At 42.5% G+C, this 19,860-nt stretch overlaps 1 protein-coding gene across 6 annotated transcripts in view; it reads right to left on the bottom strand.

The window, feature by feature from the left end:
* EIF2AK4 (eukaryotic translation initiation factor 2 alpha kinase 4) overlaps positions 1-19,860 on the bottom strand; it is a 98,268-nt gene that overhangs the window by 27,429 nt on the left and 50,979 nt on the right. For all 6 annotated transcript variants that reach the window (XR_005986119.1, XR_005986118.1, XM_041744547.1 and 3 more), the window contains 11 exons: positions 19,442-19,564; positions 17,322-17,426; positions 15,383-15,437; positions 14,327-14,406; positions 11,438-11,539; positions 9,496-9,549; positions 6,214-6,450; positions 4,845-4,917; positions 4,267-4,388; positions 1,688-1,737; positions 404-572 (listed from right to left, as the gene is read on the bottom strand). Coding sequence is in view for 4 of the 6 variants with exons in the window: in XM_041744547.1 (XP_041600481.1) it covers positions 404-572; positions 1,688-1,737; positions 4,267-4,388; positions 4,845-4,917; positions 6,214-6,450; positions 9,496-9,549; positions 11,438-11,539; positions 14,327-14,406; positions 15,383-15,437; positions 17,322-17,426; positions 19,442-19,564 (1,170 nt within the window). In the remaining 2 variants the exon portion in view is untranslated. The remainder of the gene's footprint in view (positions 1-403; positions 573-1,687; positions 1,738-4,266; positions 4,389-4,844; positions 4,918-6,213; positions 6,451-9,495; positions 9,550-11,437; positions 11,540-14,326; positions 14,407-15,382; positions 15,438-17,321; positions 17,427-19,441; positions 19,565-19,860) is intronic.

Genomic DNA, 19,860 nt, shown 5'->3' on the forward strand with positions numbered 1-19,860 from the left:
GTCTCCACTGGCCAGCTCGATGGAAAGTGAAGCTGGGGAGCTAAGAGACAGGGTGGGGTGCAGGAAGGGGCCACAGAGGGTTCAGAACTGGGTGGACACACTAAAAAGCATCGTAGGAATTCTAGCTAATTTCTTGTGTTTTGGAAGAATGGGCCAAGCAACAACACCCTTCCCCCAAAACAGATGAAAGCAGAACCCATTCCTGTCAAGGCGGAGGGAAGAGCTGGAGATAAACCCAAAAATAACCTCATTAAATTCTTATCAGTTATTTAAGTCAAACGTGACCCACTACTGGCACTAAGGGAGGGGCACTTCTGTTGTAGTCAAGCCCTCTTGCCTGCCACCCTCCCTGGGTCACAGACCCTAGCAGGTGACCCCAGAATGTCAGACTTGAGAAAGTAACCTGCAGTGCCGGGAACTCCTGGATGATCTCACAGATCGTGTAGATGACTTCAGCAGTGGGCAGAGAGCTGTTGGTGGTAGACGTGACAATGTCAAATGCACATTCCAGAAGTTCTTTGGGATGAAATCGGTCTAACTTGCGAGGTCTGAAGACACGTTCTATGCAGTAACTGGAGGGAGAAACCCAGATGTAAAAGGTCACTGCTTACTGGAATCAAATAGGTGTAAGAGATTGTTGAACGAGAGAAAAGAAATATGAGAAAATGAATCAGTGGTATGATCAAGGGACCTTAAAGACAGATTTGGGTGCCAATTCCTATGGGGGTACTGCTATTAAACTAGGGGACTACATTTTTTTAATGTATGAAATAGAGATGAAATTGCACACGAGAAATAATTTTACCTTTAGTACTTACTCTCTAGAGGGATACACCCTAGGACTATGACTATTAATTAATTGTTCATTTGCAGCAGAGAATTAAAGCACATAAAGCACTCTGACTCATTTGACGAAAGGCGCTTTGAAGCAGGGTGCCTCGCTGACAACAATACTGCTCCAATTTATGAAGATCTCACTGTTTGACCCCTGCGGGGTATGAATGTACAGAAAAACCTTTTCCACTGCTAAGTGCCTGGAGGTCTGGAGTGTTCCGCACTCCTGCTGGGTTTACTCCATGTCTCTACAAGCAGTTTTTGTTCAGTTACCTGTGTAGGCAGTTTTCACACAGAGACCGTTGGCCATTTGTCCCTCCAATTAACTTTTAAAAGGGGCCATCTGTGATCCAGAACAGCCAGATGTTTTTGTCAAGCAACCATTTGTGAAAATAATTATTTATGTTGCTTGGAAAGTTTAGAGGGCACAGGATAGACCACAAGAGCTTCAGGGTACCTCCCCAACAGCTATGTCTCCTTTAAAGAGAAGGCCCGGCACCTGGGTGGCTCAGTGGTTGAGTGTCTGCCTTTGGCTCAGGTCATGATCCCAGGGTCCTGGGATCGAGCCCCACGTCGGGCTCCCTGCTCTGCGGGGAGTCTTATCCATCTCCCTCTGCCTGCCACTCCCCCTGCTTGTGCTCTTTCTCTAAAATAAATAAAAACTTTAAAATAAATAAGGCAAAGAGTTTTTGTCGCCCTAAAAAGGGGTATTGTGGATGGGCATTTTGACCATATTCCAAACTCATTATTTCAAGCCCAAAATTCTTTGCTGTGTGAGGATCACAAATGATAAAACATTTTTCCCTTAGTTTCTCTCCCACATCCACCAAATGAAACCCCCATTGTTTCATACCGTTTCAAATTCAATATATTATTTCTTGCCACATATCTTGCAAAAGGAACCTGAAAAACAAAGGTTCAAAGATCAGTGTTGAAATGTGCCAACAACCCCTTGGTTTTAATTTGTTTTTATTTATTTATTTTTTAAAAGATTTTATTTATTCATGAGAGACAGAGAGAGAGAGAGAGGCAGAGACACAGGCAGAGGGAGAAGCAGGCTCCATGCAGAGAGCCCGATGCGGGACTTGATCCCGGAACTCCAGGATCGCACCCTGGGCGGAAGGCAGGCGCTAAACCACTGAGCTACCCAGGGATCCCCTGCTCTGTCCAATTTTATTATGCCAAATTAAAATCAGTGCAAATTATCTGTGAATTTTTTCCCCTTTATCTATTTTGTCCATTTCCCCACCCACCACCTCTCTGGCAATCAGTAGTGTGTTCTCTGTATTTAAGGGTCTGGGTTTTTTGTTTTGTTTTGTTCTTCCAATTCCACATAAAAGTGAAATCATACAATATTTATCTTCCTCAGGCTTATTTTACTTAGCATAAAACCCTCTAGTTCCATCATGTTGTTGCAAATGGCAAGATTTCATTCTATTTATGGCTAACATTCCATTGTATGTATATATACTACATCTTCATTATCCATGGACATGGGCTGTTTCCATATCTTGGTTACTGTAAATAATGTGAATTATGTAAAAATCTGAAATGTTTTTTAAAGTGCCATTTATGATAATGCATTCAAAATGGGTCTTATCTCTTATGGTGAATTCTGTGATTTTTCCCATGCTATCCTAGGTGAAATTCTTACCCAGCCACTAATCATAATCACAACTTGTAAAATCATTGTTAGATTATCCCAAGAGGTCTGACATTGTACATTAACTATGGATCAAATTCTCAAAGGGTAGTCATTTTTTATCTGAGGGGAATTACTGTCAGCTCAGAAAAAGGGAGCTGATGTTTAAAAATGTTAACTTTAGGGGCATTGGGGTGGTTCATCAGTCAAGTGTCCACCTCTTGACTTCAGCTCAGGTCACGATTTTGGGGTCGTGAGACAGAGCCCCATGTTGGCCTCTGTGCTCAGAGAGAAGTCTGCTTGAGATTCTCTCCCCTCTCCCCTGCCCCTACCCCTACCCTACCCTCTCATGCACTCGCATGTTCTCTCTCTCAAATGAATAAATAAATCTTTTTTAAAAAATCTGCACCTAGGGATGCCTGGGTGGCTCAGCAGTTGAGCATCTGCCTTCGGCTCAGGTGGTGATCCCAGGGTCCTGGGATCGAGTCCTGCATCAGGCTCCCTGTGGGGAGCCTGTTTCTCCCTCTACCTCTCTCTCTCTCTGTGTCTCTCATGAATAAATATTTTATTTATTTATTCATGAGAGACATAGAAAGAGAGAGGGGCAGAGACAAAGGCAGAGGGAGAAGCAGGCTCCATGCAGGGAGCCCAATGTGGGACTCGATCTCGGGACTCCAGGATCACGCCCTGGGCCAAAGGCAGGCGCTAAACCACTGAGCCACCCAGGGATCCAAATAAATAAAATCTTAAAAAAAAAAAAAATCTGCACCTTAGTGTCCTAATGTTAGTCAGTTTTAAGTATAGCAATTTAAATATCCTTATCAGTCCCATGGGTGAAGTTGAGATAGCTTTGCTTCGCATTTCCTTATTATGCATGAGGCTGAACATCGTTTCAGAAGTTTATCAGCCCCGTGCATTTTCTCTCTGAGAACTGCCTGGTTATATCCTGTGCCCATCTCTCCACCTGTCAGTGCTTTCTGTACACTAGGGGAATTAAACTCTTGTCTGTCTTATGCATGCACAGGGCTGCAGACGGGCTTGTTAGCAGCCGACACTAGGTGAGTGGATAACCCAACACAGAGCCACTGTCAGAGGGAATCCTGGGGGTCAGAAGCAAGCAAGCACCAGCAAGACTCAGCCCACCCAGTTAGCGGAGGCACTTGCTGCCAGTAAAATTGTTCTCGACATTAACACATTAGGAAGTTAGTGAAAATCTAGCTAACAGGTAAAGAAAAAAACCGTATCCGTTGTCCAAGTTGGCCAGGTCAAGTGGCTACAGTCACTCGGCAGAGCTCAACACTGAGGTGCACATGTGGCATCTGCAATGCCGGGGCCCAATTTCTAGGGTTGTAAGTACTTCTGCAGTTATCAAGGTGGACATACACAAGGTTGGGCGTTCACTAAACTCCAGTAATGCTCTCACCCCAATAACTCCCTCGAGGATGTTTCCCAAAGGTGATATTTAGAATATAAGCCGAGGGGCGCCTGGGTGTCTCAGTCAGTTGAGCATCTGCCTTCAGCTCAGGTCATGATCTCAGGGTCCTGAGATCGAGCCCTGCGTGGGGTTCCCTGCTCAGTGTCTGCTTCTTCTTTTTTTTTTTTTCCCAGTGTCTGCTTCTCCCTCTGCTCACCCCCCACGTGTTCTCTCTCTAGTAAAAAATTTTTAAAAAAAGACTATAAGCCAAGGGGAAAAAGTGATCGCTAGAGGTGATCCTGTAACACAGATGCCTCCCCATCCCCGGTGGCCCAGACATGGCATCTGGCTGGCCCCAGGGCATTCCCAATCTCACCCGTAGGTCAAAGGGAAGCATCACCAGCATCCCGCTGTGGTCCATGAATAAGGCAGCTTCATTGTGCTCGTATATTTGCCTATTTTGGGGAAGCAGTAGAGGAGTACACAACTGGACAGCTCCTATACCAAGTTAGAAAAAATAACTAATCATCAAGTTTTCATTTTTCCCAGGAGGCAACTGAAAATGCACACACAACTGATGGTTCAGTCATCTGCTACTGGCAGCTGAAATCACCAGCAAGCAATCTTCAGTTCTCGGATTCCACTAATGGACAGCTCATCTGAGGTTGTTTGTTACCTAGTCTTATTTCTGAATCCACCAACCAACTGTACTTTAGTAGCAAGGCTGTAATATTCATATCATAATATTCAAATGTTCTCCACAATAAGCTGAGTGTTCAAAATAAGCTTAAATTTCACTGAATAAGCTTCATTTGCCTTGAAGTCAAGTGCCTGTAACTCAAGTTAAAGGTATAAAAATGCGGTTGCACCCAAACCTATGACAGTACTTTCTAATGATGAAATAGAACACTTTGAGAAGGCCTATGATTTTTTTTTTTTTAAAAAAGGACATACCGTGTTTTTTAAAAATGCGGACGATGGTATCACACACATGTTGCTGTATCTTGGATGTACGGATTGAGAAGCCCTAAAATGTGACCAATTAACATGTCATCAAAGCCAAATCAAAGGGATCCCCTGAAATATTCACCTGTAGCATGCAGTAAGCATCACATTACCTATTCCCAAGACCAATAAAAGAGAATGAGTCTTTTAGAACATGCTCAGAGAAGGGAGAAAATGGCATATCTGGCAATACATCCTGCTTGAGGAAGGCCACCTAAAGCTCAAAGTCCAAACTCTTCACCATGTTGATATAATATATGCCTTTCAGAGAGAGCTAGTCAAATACACACGGTCTCCCCAAGGATTCTCAGGGATGCTATGGAGCAATCAAACATCTAATGGCCTCAGGCCTCCTCCCACTAAGGTGATCTACAGGAGGCCTCTTGAAAGTTACATGGCATTTATATATTTTCTAAAGAGTGTTCCTTTTCATTTGTTTATTATACAGGTAATACCATTTCACTTGAAAAAAAAAAATTAGAAACAAAGAAAAAGATAAAAATAAAAAGGTCACCTGTAATCCTGTAAGTATCTTTCTAATATTGCCAGCCAACAAAAACTGGTTTGGCCCTTGATAACTATAGTGATCTTCTACAAATCCTATCACTACTTTTCTCCACTACTCTTTTAAAATTACCCCATTATTTTAAGCATACAGAAACATACCAAGAATATAACAAATAGTTGTTCATCCCTCCAACTTTCAAATTTTAACATTTTGCTACTATATTGTTTCAGACTGTTTTTGTTTGAAAAGAAAAAAGGAGAAAGGGAAGGAAAGAGGAAAAGAGGGAAGGAGGAAAAGGAAAAAAAGAAAAAAGAAAAAAGAAAAAAGAAAAAAGAAAAAGTTGCAGGCTGCTAAACTGGCTATGCTTCAGAAACCACCTAGGAGCTCTCAGACAGAGACTCTTGGGGTGCCTTGCACCTGGAGATTCCAAGTCACCAGAGGAGACGTAGGGCCTGAGTGTTGGAAGGGACCAAGGGCCTCCCAGGTGTACCTCCAGGGGGAGCCAGCACTGGCTCAGACCAATTGGTCTGAATCTCAACTGGTTAGATCCGCCAGAGCTCAGTCTCCAAAAGCACTGCTGCTTAGACTCTTGGGCAGATGAGAGGTGGGGGTGGGTCAGAAACTCCTCAGAGTTAAGTGATCAAAAGCATGGCTCTTTCCAGAATAATGTATATGCACACACCCTGCATACACGGATCTCAGATGAACGCCTACGTTGGAAGCATTAAAGGAGTCCATGAAAACTAAGGAAGTTACTTGACCCTTCTATGAACCAAGCTGAGCTCTTTCGGAAGCGCAGCTTAAGCCCACCTTCGGCATGTTGCTGTCGTAGGTGTAATCGATGGCTGGGCTGACACGCTGGGAGAAGATCTGGGCCATCATGGTGCGGTAGGCCTTTCCGTCCACGTTGGCCAGGGTGTGGTGCAGAACCTCATGCAACTCCGACTCCTCCATCTGGGGTGGGGGCAGCAGCTCACTCTTGAGCAGCTCTGTGGCTGTGGGCCGCTTGGCGGGATCGTGGTTCAACAGCCAGGAGATGACAGATTTCTGTAATGAAACCCAGACACACTGATGACTCGATGCAACAGATGATGCAGAATTCTGACAAGCTGGTGGCTGGTTTGGGGCAAAGAAAAGATTAACCACCCTTCTTGCACTTACTTGATGCATTCTAATTGGTATTTCTGAAATGTCTGAATCTGTCACCTTCCCCCCCACCCCCCCGCACTTCATTAGGGCCACAGAGTTGTGCAACAGTGTAATATGAGTGTATCTTAAAAGCTGGGGACACCTTGGGGCACCTGGGTGCCTCAGTCAGTTGAGCGTCGCACTCTTTATTTCAGCTCAGGTCATGATCTCGGGGTCCTGAGATCGAGACCCACGGTGGGCTCTGCACTCAGAGGTGAGTCTGTCTGTCCCTCTCCCTCTGCCCCTCTCACTCCCCTGCTTTCGTGCATGCGATCTCTCTCAAGTAAATAAATAAATAAATGGCAGGCGCTTTTTATACTTTATTGGCATAACCAACCAAAAAAACCCTTCAATTCAACAACAAAGAAGCAGAACTTAGGCCTTATAAACATAAAATACTGTCTCAAAAAGGGTGTAGGAACATAAAACAAATGTCTCTGGATGCCTGATTTTAGTAGAAATTATAATGCATAGTAGCTGCTGGAATCCTTGCATCTTGTTTTGATTTTTTCTTCTCCATTTATGTTATCTGTATCAATACCACTCCCTGGGGGCGCCTGGGTGGTTCGGCTGGTTAAGCAACTGCCTTAAGTTCAGGTCATGATCCCAGGGTCCTGGAATCAAGTTCTTCATCAGGCTCCCTGCCTGCTTCTCCCTCTCCCTATTTGTGTGCTCTCTCTCTCTCTGTCAAATAAATAAATAAATAAAATCTTTAAAAAAAAACAAAACAAAACCACTCCCTGGAATTCTCTTGATTTACGTTACTCACTTATCATACCTTCACAACCACTACATCTTATTAAGCAGGGAACTATTTGAAAATAAACAAAACCTTGAACGGTTTCTTCATGAGTCCTTCATTCTCTTGTTTACCGTAAGGACTTAGAAAGAGAGGAATACCTGGGATCAGAAACGCCTCAACTTTTAGATGAACCTTATTATACTGCTCCATCTCTCCTGTGGGGTAACAATCGTGTTAAATTCAGAATATAAGCACTTTCTATCACTGTCTCCTTTCAGATAAAGAGCAATGACTGTAGGGGCACCCAGGTGGCTCTCAGTCCATTGAGTGTCCCACTCTTGATTTCAGCTCCGGTCCTGATCCCAGGGTCCTGCTGAGCCAGGAGCTTATTTCTCTCTCTCCCTCTGCTGCTTCCCTCGCTTGTGATCTCCCTCTCTGTTAAATAAATAAAATCTTAAACAACAACAACAAAAAGCAATGACTGTAATATGGGGGCAGATATTAGGGGCTGCGGTCTGGGGGCCAATTATTCGAGCCCAGACATAGCCACGCAAGGGTCTCGAGCATGTACCTGTGAGAGGCTGAGTAGTCATCGTCGAGAGAAATGGTTTGTACAGTTGCTCTTGTGTTTGTAGTTTAATAAAATAGACCCCATGGCTGCCAACAGGTAGGAATACTGAGTGAGCCTGACCTTGTTACAGGGAGAGGCTACGAAATGAGTATTTATTTATGATATCAGCAAACACAGGAAATGACTCGTTCAAATCAATGATAAAAGCTAACAGGGGGCACCTGGGTGGCTCAGCGATTGAGTGTCTGCCTTTGGCTTGGGTCGTGATCCTGGAGTCCCAGGATGTGAGTACCACATCGGTCTCCTTGCATAGAGCCTGTGTCTCTGCCTCTCTCTCTGTCTCTCATGAATAAATAAAATATTTTTTTAATTAAAAAAAAAAAGCTAACAAAAGAAGCAGAAATGTAAGGCAGCAGATTGCCTGACGGTCCTTCACTAATGGGACAGAGGAGGCAGACGTGTCCCTCTGGCCATAAATCAATGTCGTGTTAAATACTACCAAGATACAGGACGCTAGTGCGTATAAATACATAAAGGGGGGGATCCCTGGGTGGCGCAGTGGTTTGGCGCCTGCCTTTGGCCCAGGGCGCGATCCTGGAGACCCGGGATCGAATCCCACATCAGGCTCCCGGTGCATGGAGCCTGCTTCTCCCTCTGCCTCTCTCTCTCTCTCTCTCTCTCTCTCTCTCTCTCTGTGACTATCATAAATAAATAAAAATTTTAAAAAAATACATAAAGGGTACTTAATCTTTTTATTTGACAGGTGAGGAAAATTAAAGTCTGGATAAGTTAGCGACTTGTCCAACTGGATAACATAACCAATAAGCAAGAAATTGCAAACTAATGCCATGCTCTAGCTAGTTTTCTGTCCTCAACATTAGGACTTTAAATAAGGGATTTTTGCCTTGATTACACTAAGAAAAGTCAGCCTCAGGAATGAACTTCCACATGCCAGGGGTATCAATCACGGAAGGCTTCACCATGACAAACCACCAAGCGCTAAGAGGAAATGCACACCAGACGCACAATATACAAACACTAATGATTATTCATTCAAATCAGCTGGGTGCCAAATAACCCATGACGTGAGTTATGTATATGCCTACTCAGGTATTTCTAGCACAGAGGAGAAAGTATTTTACTTTAAAATAACTGTTAACATCAGACTGTCTAGTCTTCCCTTCACAATCTGGGCTACTTTAACTACAAAAAAATCTATCATTCTAAATTGTATTCTTTTCTTAAAAAGTTCCAAGCTTTCTCTAAAATAGTGAAATCTAAAAGCATTCTCTCTCTCTCTCTTTTTTTTTCCCCAACAGCTAAGCCAAGATTCCAAACAGTACTTCAAAAGCACAATGAGCCACACAGAAGAACCCCGGAATTTGCTAATTTTCCATGCCAATCCTTGGCATTTTTATGTTTCAAATCTAGTAACATTTTAAAGCATTTCATCTTTTGATATTTCCCCCCTCCCGCACTGTTCCCAGGACACAAGAGAATGAGCTGCAGAAGGTAATTAATTGAAAAAGAAGAAAAATGGTAATTAAAATCCAAGAGTGAAGACACCATAATGAAAGCATCAGAAATTTACCTGCTTTGTATGCTCTCCATCATCGAAGTCTTCTGGAAACTTAGGTGAAGTGGGCTAAAAGAATACAATATGCAAATCAGGAAGTGCTTGGTCATCTGCCACAGTGAAAGCATTTATTCCCCAGAGGTGAGAAAATCAAGTACGGAAATAAAAACAAGTAAGGCTCAAAGTGATACCTTCTTGAAACCCAATGCTTTTGTCCCAAGTAGACACGTGTTATTTTAATACAAATTTGACCCCAATGACAGCCGAGGTGATAGAAAGCACCTCATCTGAGGACAAAGTATTTCAAAATCGAATGGTTTCAGAGGAAGACAAAGTAGGAAACACACGAAAGAGGCAAAAAAACCCCCACGAAAGCACCAGCACAGAACAAAAGAAAAACATTTAATACCGAAACCTCTTCCTCCTGAAAAGCTCTTGCCTTTCTGGTAAATAAGATCTCCATCATAACATTAACTTGACCACTCAGTTTTTTGTTTTGTTTTGTTTTGTTTATAGTTTAGATACTCATGAAATGAGGGAACAGACATGAATTTCAGACTAAAGTAAGGCACTTTCATCAAGGACACGATCCTCTAAGCGCATCATTCCAAGGCAAGGCAAGAGCATGGTCATCACTTCATTTATTTTCATTCTTTGTGAACACCACAGTCCATGCTGTAGTGGCAATAAAATAATTCAAGTTTTTAAAAATATTGAAAAGAGTGTTTTTAGTTATGGTGTAGAGGATTACAGCTTAGGAAAAAAAGAACTTGGGCATCTCTTGCTCATGAATATGCAAATCTAAGTCACCCTTACTCTCCACTTTCATCCGAAAGTCATCTGCAATGGGCATCCTTGGCCTCACACAGTTAATATTAGTCCCTTTTAGTTTAGGCAATAACTGAGGAGACAAGAATTAATCCTAAGAACACAGAGGGAAATTTCACTGGGAAAGAAAGTCAAGTGGCTGATTATCTTCCTCAGACCCTTTTTAACTTCTGCTCGTGGGGATATTCTTTAGGCATCAACACCATGTCCACTTGGTTGGAATCTTCAATTTCTAGAACTAAATATCCATTATCCTTATAACCTATCCCCACTATTCCAACTATATCTGCAAAATTTTGGGATCCCTCCTTTGTTTTAAAACCAAGAGTGGTGGTACAGCTGGGTGGCTCAGTTGGTTAAGTGCCCGGCTCTTGGTTTCAGATCAAGTCATCATCTCAAGGTCATGGGATCGAGCCCCACATTGGGCTCCATGCTCAACTCAGTGTCTGCTTGAGATTCTTTCTCCTTCACCCTCTGCGCCTCCGGTTCATGCTCTCTCTCTCAAATAAATAATATATCTTTTAAATAAATTAATTAACTAATTAAAAAAAAAAACAAGAGTAGGGGCGCCTGGGTGGCTTAGTCGGTTTAAGTGTCCGACTCTTGGTTTCTTGCTTAGGACATGATCTCAGGGTCGTGAGATCAAGCCCTGCGTGAGGCTCCATACTGCACATAAAGATTCTTTCTCTCCCTCTCTCCTTGCCCCTCCCCTCATGTGCACTCGCATGCACACACACACACTCTCTCTAAAATGAATAAATAAAATCTTTTTTAAAAAGATTTTATTTATTTATTCATGAGAGACACAGAGAGAGAGAGAGAAAGAGAGAGGCAGAGACACAGGCAGAGGGAGAAACAGGTTCCATGCAGGAAGCCTGACGCGGGACTCGATCCCAGGTCTCCAGGATCATGCCCTGGGCTGAAGGTGACGCTAAACTGCTGAGCCACCCGGGCTGTCCTGAATAAATAAAATCTTAAAAAAAAAAAAAAAAAAGAAAGAAATATAGGTAATAGTAAGACTGCCTCTTTTATATTATAAATACCAGAAAAATACCCTGCACTAAATTCTGATGTCCATGCTAAGATTTGGGTTTCTGGAAATTGAGGCATTAAAATATCTGATACATACATCTCTGAGTTGGTTGAGAACAAAGATCCTTTCTGAGGCCGTGACCATGGGGTGATAGGACATCTCAAAGAAGATAATTCCCAGGCTGAAGAGATCCACTTTCTAGGGAATAAAAGGAATTCTATTTAGATAGCCTTGACATGAATGTATCATTTAGCAGGGAATTACAGGATAAGCACTGTTAACTGGAAAAAAGTTTGCATAAGGGAAAAGAAAGCCACATTAGAAAAAAACTTGATTTTTTAAAAAATCATAGATATAAAGTACAGATGATGAGATAAAATATTTGGCATGACTTCTCAACATTTTCTTGGAAAATTCATGGTCACTGGCTTAGCTATATACACAGACCTAGAAGATCACTGGCCAAACACTGAGTAATCACGAAAGAGTGAAGACCACTGAGATCTGTCAGAGGAATTTGCTTGTTTTGCTTTGCATCTTTACTAATCAACTCAAAAGCGAAATGCAGACCAAAATCTGCAGTTTGATAGCAGAGGTCAACTACTGATTGCAAAGCCATACCAATGAAGACAGAAAACCAGCACAACAGAAAGATCATGTGACTAATCCTAACAGAACACAGAAGTGCAATTCAAGAAGAGCAAGGGCAAGTCGGTGCACAGTCCCAGGTAGGGAGCGGCCGGGAGAGGGGGGTGGTGATGATATGCAGGAGGCAGCATGCCTGATGGGCAGGTTCTACGTGGCAAACGCATATAGGCACACAAGCCACTTTCAAGGGCAAGTCTTGCATGAATTTGGCCTCAAGGATTAGTAAGGAGAGACTCAATCACCAGTGACCTTCCAAGTCAAAAGAAACCACATTTGCTGTGGCATTTCCTAAGCGGTGGCTAAAGAACATGTGGAACATACAGAAAAGCACCAAGAAAAACAGCAATCACTCACCATCCCACTGTTCAAGGATATATCCTACTGATATCCGACAGAGCACACCCTCCCTGCTGTTGTTTAAATGCATGCAACGCACACACTATAAAACTACCATACGTTTTGCAACTTTCATTCCCTTAAGATGGCGAGAATATTTTTCAGTAGTGTATCATTTTTCTAACAGGCTCCTAAAACATGATTTTCATGACATATTGAATTCGATTACATGGAAATCCCATTATTTATTTAACCATTTATCTTTAAACACTGTTATTTTTCACCATTTTAAATAATGCTGTGACAAGCCCCTTTTATAGTCAACTTTTTGGACGATGTTGTTTCCTCTGGGTAAATTTCAAAAGGGGGAAACTGCTGGGCTAAAGGGTTGATAGAGCCTCTGTGGATTTCATCACATTTTGCAAACTGAACTCAGAGAGGTGGTGCTAAAGGTGCCTTTGCACACCCACTGCACTTGCATGCCCATCTCCCCTGATCCTCACTTCCGCTGGGTATTTGGTGGTCTGGATAATTCTATATCACTGCCCAGCACTCCTTGTCAGAGCCAAAACCCAGGGCACCTGGGTGGCTCAATCTGTTAAGCATCTACTTTCGGCTCGGTCATGATCTCAGGGTCCTGGGATCAAGTCCCACATAAGGCTCCCTGTTCAGTGGGGAGTCTGCTTCTCCCTCTCCCTGCTGCTCCCTCTGCTTGTGCTCTCTGTGGCAAATAAATAAACAACATTTTTAAAATAAAAACAAAACCCAGGCTTGGGTTTCACTGCAAGCTGAAAATACGCTCTGATGTGAACTGCCTAATAAAGTTTTGAAATTTAGCTTATACTCTTGCCCTAAGTGGTCCCACTGGTCTCATGCCTTTAAATCCCATCTGCGCACTGATGACTCTCAGTTTTACGCCGCTGATTCTGACCTTTCCTCCGAACCCAACTCCTGAGTCTCCAATAACCTACTGGACATCTCTTATTGGATCTGTCCTCAGGCCATTTCCAATTATCATGCCCCCCAAATGGAATTTTCCTGCTGTCCCCTCTCCATCTTGGGCAATAAGCCTGCTGCTCCCAGCTGCTCCAGCAGAACCCTGAGCACTGTTCTATCACCCTTCCTTTCCCCCACCCAGCAGCACCCCATCGAGAACGCCTGGCTACTCCCCTCCACCGTGTGTCCTATGTGAGCATACTTCTCCACCCGCTTCCAGCCAGCAGCCACTCCACCTGCCTCCTGCCAAGCCTTCAGCAGCAGCTGCAGTGACGCTCCTGCTCAAGACCCTGCAGTGGGCTCCCTGAACACACTCCTCATCATGGTTAAGCTGGCCCTGCATCACTTGATCCTGGTCTTCCTTTCCAGCTTCATTTCATGCCTCTCTCCCCTGCTGCTCACTGGGCTGCAGCTGCATGGACGTGCTTCAGGATCGTCTCAAATGTGCCAAGTGAGCGCTCACACAGAGTTCTCTCTCTATGCATGCTATTTCTTCTGCTTACCCTTTTCCCTTCTCCACTCTCAATGTATGTGGCTTGTCCCTTCTTTATCCTTAAAGCCATCCTCTTGGGGAAGCCTTCTCTGCTCAGTTTATCTGAAGATGATGCCTCCTATTGTTCTCTGGTCCCTGGAGTCCATTTCTTTTCTTAATAATTTGTGACTATTTGTTCACTTATCATCTTTTTCATCCATCAAAGGTTAAGGTCCCCAAGGGCTGGAACAAGACACCTGTCTTATTAGTCAACTGTCCTGTTCTCTGTATTTCCGAGACCTAGCCTAGGAGCAGGTAGGTGCAAATGCTCTTTGGATGGATGGACTATAAGGTCTTTAGCAGCAACACTGCCAGCTTCAGTGGAGTGGTTAACTCAACATACAAGTAGATATGTATCAAAGGAATGAATGTTCCTTTTTCGGCTGGTAACTTACCCCAAATGCTGTGATCTTGAGGCTCTTACTACTGTCTCATTCTTGAGACCTCTCCTCCCCAGAAAGCTTCCCCTTTACCTGGTTGTACGTGGGTCTGCTGCTTCCTTGGACCTCTGGGCTTACGTATAAAGCAGTACCAACCATCCCAGTCAAATGACCTGCATGGAAGAAAGCAGAGGGAAGGCTTTCTAATAAGACTTAGAGGTAAGGCAAATTTTTATTTATTTAAAAGAAAAAGTTGGTGGGAGGGAAGGTTTCTTAAGAGTGAGGCATGATCTGTTAACTATTCACTGCATTTGGAGGAAGCAGCTGCCTTCATTTCACAGAGGGATTACCCGGAAGTCATGAATGGCCACAGACTCTATTCCACACAGGAGGTCTTTGCTGTTCCAGAGGGGCGGTGCAGATAGAAGACCCCAGACATCCCAGATCATGAGGTAACCTCACATTACCACATGGGGTCCAAATGTAACTGTCTATCCATGGGAGCCAATTATACTAACTGAAGTTCTAATTTCTTGGCGTTTCGAGGAACAATTAATATAGTGAAGGGGGGAAGCATTTTCATGATTTTGTTAATCAGTGATTGTAATCTGATTTTTTTTTTGTAATCTGATTTAGAATAAAATCTTTACAGATGAAAAACAGGTTTCAGGTATGAAATTTTTTACTGGATGGCACATTAAAATTTTCCTAAGAGAGCAGATCTTATGTTGAGTGTTCTTACCACAAAATTAAGTAATAGTAATTAAGAGGGCAGGAAGAAACTTGGAGTTATGGATATGTTTATAACATAGATCAAGGTGAGGGATACCTGGGAGGCTCAGTGGTTGAGCATCTGCCTTCGGCTCAGAGTGTGATCCCTCTGCCTGTGTCTCTGTCTTTCTCTCTGTATCTCTCATGAATAAATACAATTTTTAAAACAAAACAAAGCAAAAAACATAGATTGGAGTGATAGTTTCATGGGTATATATATGTATCTGATTTCCTCAGATGGTATGTTATATTTGCACAGCCTTTTGCATGTAAAAAGAGAAAGAGAGAGAGAGAGAGAGACAGAGAGAGAATAAGGGAAGAAAATCTTGTGTTCTGTTTTTCAATACACTAATTAAATATACAGTCTTCTGGATTTACCTGAGGGGTCTGATTTAATCAAGTGATCTGCTGTATCATCTTGCTTGCCGTCAGCCTAAAAAATATAAGCCAGCCAAATATCACTATTAAAATGTTCTAATAAAAAAAAAATAAAATGTTCTATTATTCCACAGGAATGGAATGTTAGTAAATGAAGACTGAAAAATCACACACAGAAAGCAGAATAATTACGCTGATGCTTTCTCTGTAATATATTTTTAGTTGACCTAGCCTGCTAACGTGGGGCTCCCTGGAAACCCCCCGAGATCAAGACAGAGAAGGAGGGCAGGTCACTGAGGAACTCCTTCTTTAAGGCAGAAAGCCCCCAAAGAGAAACCAATTTATTTTCACATCTGCAAATGCCAAAGCAGAATCTATTTCCGAGGAGGATTAAGGGTGTACTGACAACAACCACAAGCCCACTTTTCTAACTTTCCCACTGTTGTTCCCTTATGTGGGTCAGTGTCTACTCCTCTTTCCTAGAGGCCAGTCACCAAGTCTGTCCTGCTGTCATGGCGAGGACCTCCCAGGTGGCCTGGCCCTGCTCCGCTGTCCGTGTGGCAGCACCATCTCACACACTACCCTGAGTCACCGTTCTCCCACTGTCACTCCACAGGATCCCATCACAGGCACCACCATCCACAACAGCGTCTCTAACATTCTCAATGGCATGCGCTGCTCCAGGTGCTTTATGGACCTCATTTTATCCTGTCAACAACTCTCAAGGTTTTAGCATGAGCCAGGTTGAGGAGATGACATAATGAGAGGTTAACTAACCTGTCCAAGGGCAGGTCACAAGGACATAGCAGGGAAAGGATTCTGGCCCGGTCAGGAGGCCTCAGCAGCCTTCCGCTTTTATCTACTCACTATACTAACAGCTCCAGATAGGAGGTCAAATTCTTCGGTTTGGGGAATCAAGATTGCCACCATCTGGCCCTTCCTTGGTCTTAGTACTCACTCTTCAAAATGCCCTGCTGTTCTGCTCAGGACCACACCGTCACTGGCCCCCTTCCATTTCCTCACTTTTCACTCTTAACATCACCTTCTAGTTTTGTCCCTATGATCATTCTTAACATCGATCCAAATCTCTGACCACCCTTATAATTAACTGCATGTCCTAGAGATTTTGTGCCTAATAACTCCGGCTTATAAGACTCTTCCCCTGGCACTTAAGGCCTTGCCACCCACAAGACTACCCAACTTTCCAACATCTTTACTGCTGCCCTAATGCTTCATAGTTTTAACCAACCAGACAACATGCAGGCCTCCAGATATGTCTGTTCAGCCCAGGCCTTTGCTAATGCTGTTCTCTCTCTGGGCTCCCCTACCCTAGTCTACCCTCAATCTCAGCCTGCTGTGCTCCCACCCATCCTTTAAGGCCACCTGATATGCTCCTTTCTTTATACTGCCTTTCGGGGTCCTCATAACTATATGTAAATTTTCTCTTTCCTTTTATGTATAGCACTATTTCTCTCACTTCACATTATTTTAGCTTGGCATGTTAAACAACTACTCAATAATGCTGTGAAGAACAAATACCTTCTGAATTACATGATATCTAGGACTGGTTCTTCTGGTGTTCCATGTTTTTTTTGAGCTTTATTTCCTTAAACTAACTAAAAGCCCCTAAAAGGTATGGCATCTAGCCTAGTACCTGGCATGGTAGACCAAACTACCAAATTATTTCATAAACTCTTATATGCCTTTGCTATATATCATCCACAAACCAATAATTTTATGTCTCCCAAATGGAACATCCTCACTAAAATGTATTCATCCTTTCAAAACCTATAGGATCATTTGTAGTTCGCCCCTTAAGAGTTGCAGAATTTCCTGAGGATTACAGAGCAGAGTTCAATCAACTCATAATCATGAAGACAGGATAAAAAAGGCACACAGGTCCATTTTTCAGGCACAGTTTAATCTGAAATATACTCACAGTGAAGGCAAGATGGTCTGTCGCTAAACCAAAATCACCTATTTTTACATGGTCATCAGAATCCAAAAAAATGTTGACAGGCTTCAAATCCCGGTGAATCATTCCCTGATGGAAGAGAGCAAAGAACTGTTTCCCAAGCACAGTTTATAGTTTACCTGTTTCCTAATTTCAAAGGCCAACCTAATGATGAGAAGCAGCTGAGGTCTTCTCCCTCAGACTACACTGGTCCAGGCTGTCTGGTCTCTGCATGGTCTCCCAACTGTCCTGCCATGACCTTGCCATCATCTCCCAGTCTACCTGCTGGTGATCCTGGATGAGGTCAAATTCTACTGGTTGCCTGGGACATCCAAAGCCCCCTCCCACCAGGTTCCCAAACTCTCTGTGGCATCACAAAACCCTGCTGCATATCTGGCTGGGGAGACACACACCATTTCCATGCCTTCTTCTATTCTTCTCTTCACACTATGTTCCCTGCCTCAAAAATTCTTGTTTTCTCCAGTTATTTGAACTGGGCCAACCTCCCAAGTGCCAACTCACCTACGAAGCCTTTGACAGTGATTCTAATTCAACTTGTATCCCCAGCACACACGTAAGTGCTCAATTATTAGCTGTTATGTGAACTTGGCTTTCTCTCCTACCTAATGGCATCCATAGGATGTTCACTAGTTCAGGTAATAAAACGTAGGAAATAATTAAAATGTAATTAAAACATCTTACTATATGATCTCTTCACTATTATATGAAGGTAAATTTTGGCTCCTTCAAAAAAGAACAAGAATGGGATTTGCTATACCCTCGTGCCTGGCAGCATTTCTAGGTGTAGCGCAGCATCAGACACCCAGCAGATGATTAGCAGATGCTGAGCAAATGAGATGTAAAGGAAGAGAGCACTCGGGGCATGGTTCTAGGACCCTGGGTGATATCACTGTAACAGTTCTAATGGCCATGATTAGAATTCATTTTTACTTCTGATCCTGCAAATCTCACTCCATCAAATCATTTATAAATTAAGACATATGTAAATCACAGTCGGTTTTTTAGTATAAATATAGTACAGTATAAACATTTTAAGGTTAAAGAAAATTGAGGCAAAGGGGAAAAAACATGTTTACACTGCCTAATCCATTAGACAATCCCATTTTTAAAATGTAAGTAGTGCTTCATCCTGACCAGGTCCATTAGCATTTACAGTGTCGTGACAATTTCTAGCTTTCTAAAATAACATTCTCTACTAGATAGTGATCTATGGTTCTCAGTCTCATCTCTACCCTTGCTAGATGACTTTCTAGTTTCTCCATGTTCCTAGGAAGGACAGCACTAGGCCAATTAGAATCAAATAACTGGGCCTATATCAATCACACTCACTTTATTCTAAACAACTCAAGGAATCATCCTTGCATTCCATGCGTGCTGCAATATTTCTGCTTAACCCAGAGGTTGGAGAACTCTTTTTTTAAAGTAAGTATTTTATACTTTATGGGCCATACATTCTCTGTCACAACTCCATGGTTGTGGCACAAACACAGCCATAGGCGATATGTAAATAAATACGCATGGCCCTGTTCCAAAAAAACTTTATTTGTGGACACTAAAATTTGAATTTCACAGAATTTTCATGTGTCATGAAATGATCTTTTGATTCTTTTTTTTTTTTTATCTTTTGATTTTTTTACAATCCTTTAAACATGTAAAAGCTACTGGGTGTTCAGTCGGTTAAGTGTCTGACTCTTGATCTCAGCGCAGGTCTTGACCTCAGGATTGTGAGTTCAAGCCCTGCACTGGGCTCCACACTGGGTGTGGAGCCTACTGAAAAAGCAAGACAAAATGTAAAGGCCATTCTTACCTCACAGGTCGAATAAGAGCAGGTAAAGTTTAGATTTGACACCATGGCCACGGTTTGCTGACCCCTGTCCTAACCTTCAATTTTTCTTTAAACTTTGATACTTCTATTCTTCTTTTATACTTTACACAATCTTTTGTCATGTCTAACCTATAAAAATAGATTTCAACGTACCCATAATTTTCCCTGTTTCTGTTTTTTGCCAATCTCACAGTATTTTTTTTATCATAAGTTTCACAAAAACATTCAGTTTTCAGGTATGAACTGTTATAACGTTTACTTTTTCATGGATATAAGCTAATCCATCCAGAATCTCTCGAAAAAGCCTCCAGAGTCTGATGGTATCTTGATACAGCCCCTGGTCAATGGTGTCACGCAAAGTACTCTTCTCACAGTACTCCATCTGGGGACAAGAACAAACCAGGTAGCATTTGATGGCATAGGGTTTCAATTAACGAGGACAATGGCAATTAATGTGATCCTCCATTATAAAACAAGTGCTCTGGATTTTAAATAGTTAAAGGAAAGGCTTACATTTGTTTAATGGAGAAAAGAAACCAACAGTATTTTAAAAAATTGGGGGGAAAGAGGCATTATCTCAACACCCCAACATAACCATTTTAATTTTTCTTATTATTGTTCACTAAAAAATAAGACTTGTCTAAAAATCCCTGTCATAAATAATTTCATTACTTTTCG

This window comes from Vulpes lagopus, chromosome 2 (genome assembly GCF_018345385.1).
Source record: "Vulpes lagopus strain Blue_001 chromosome 2, ASM1834538v1, whole genome shotgun sequence".
Taxonomy (NCBI): Eukaryota; Metazoa; Chordata; class Mammalia; order Carnivora; family Canidae; genus Vulpes; species Vulpes lagopus.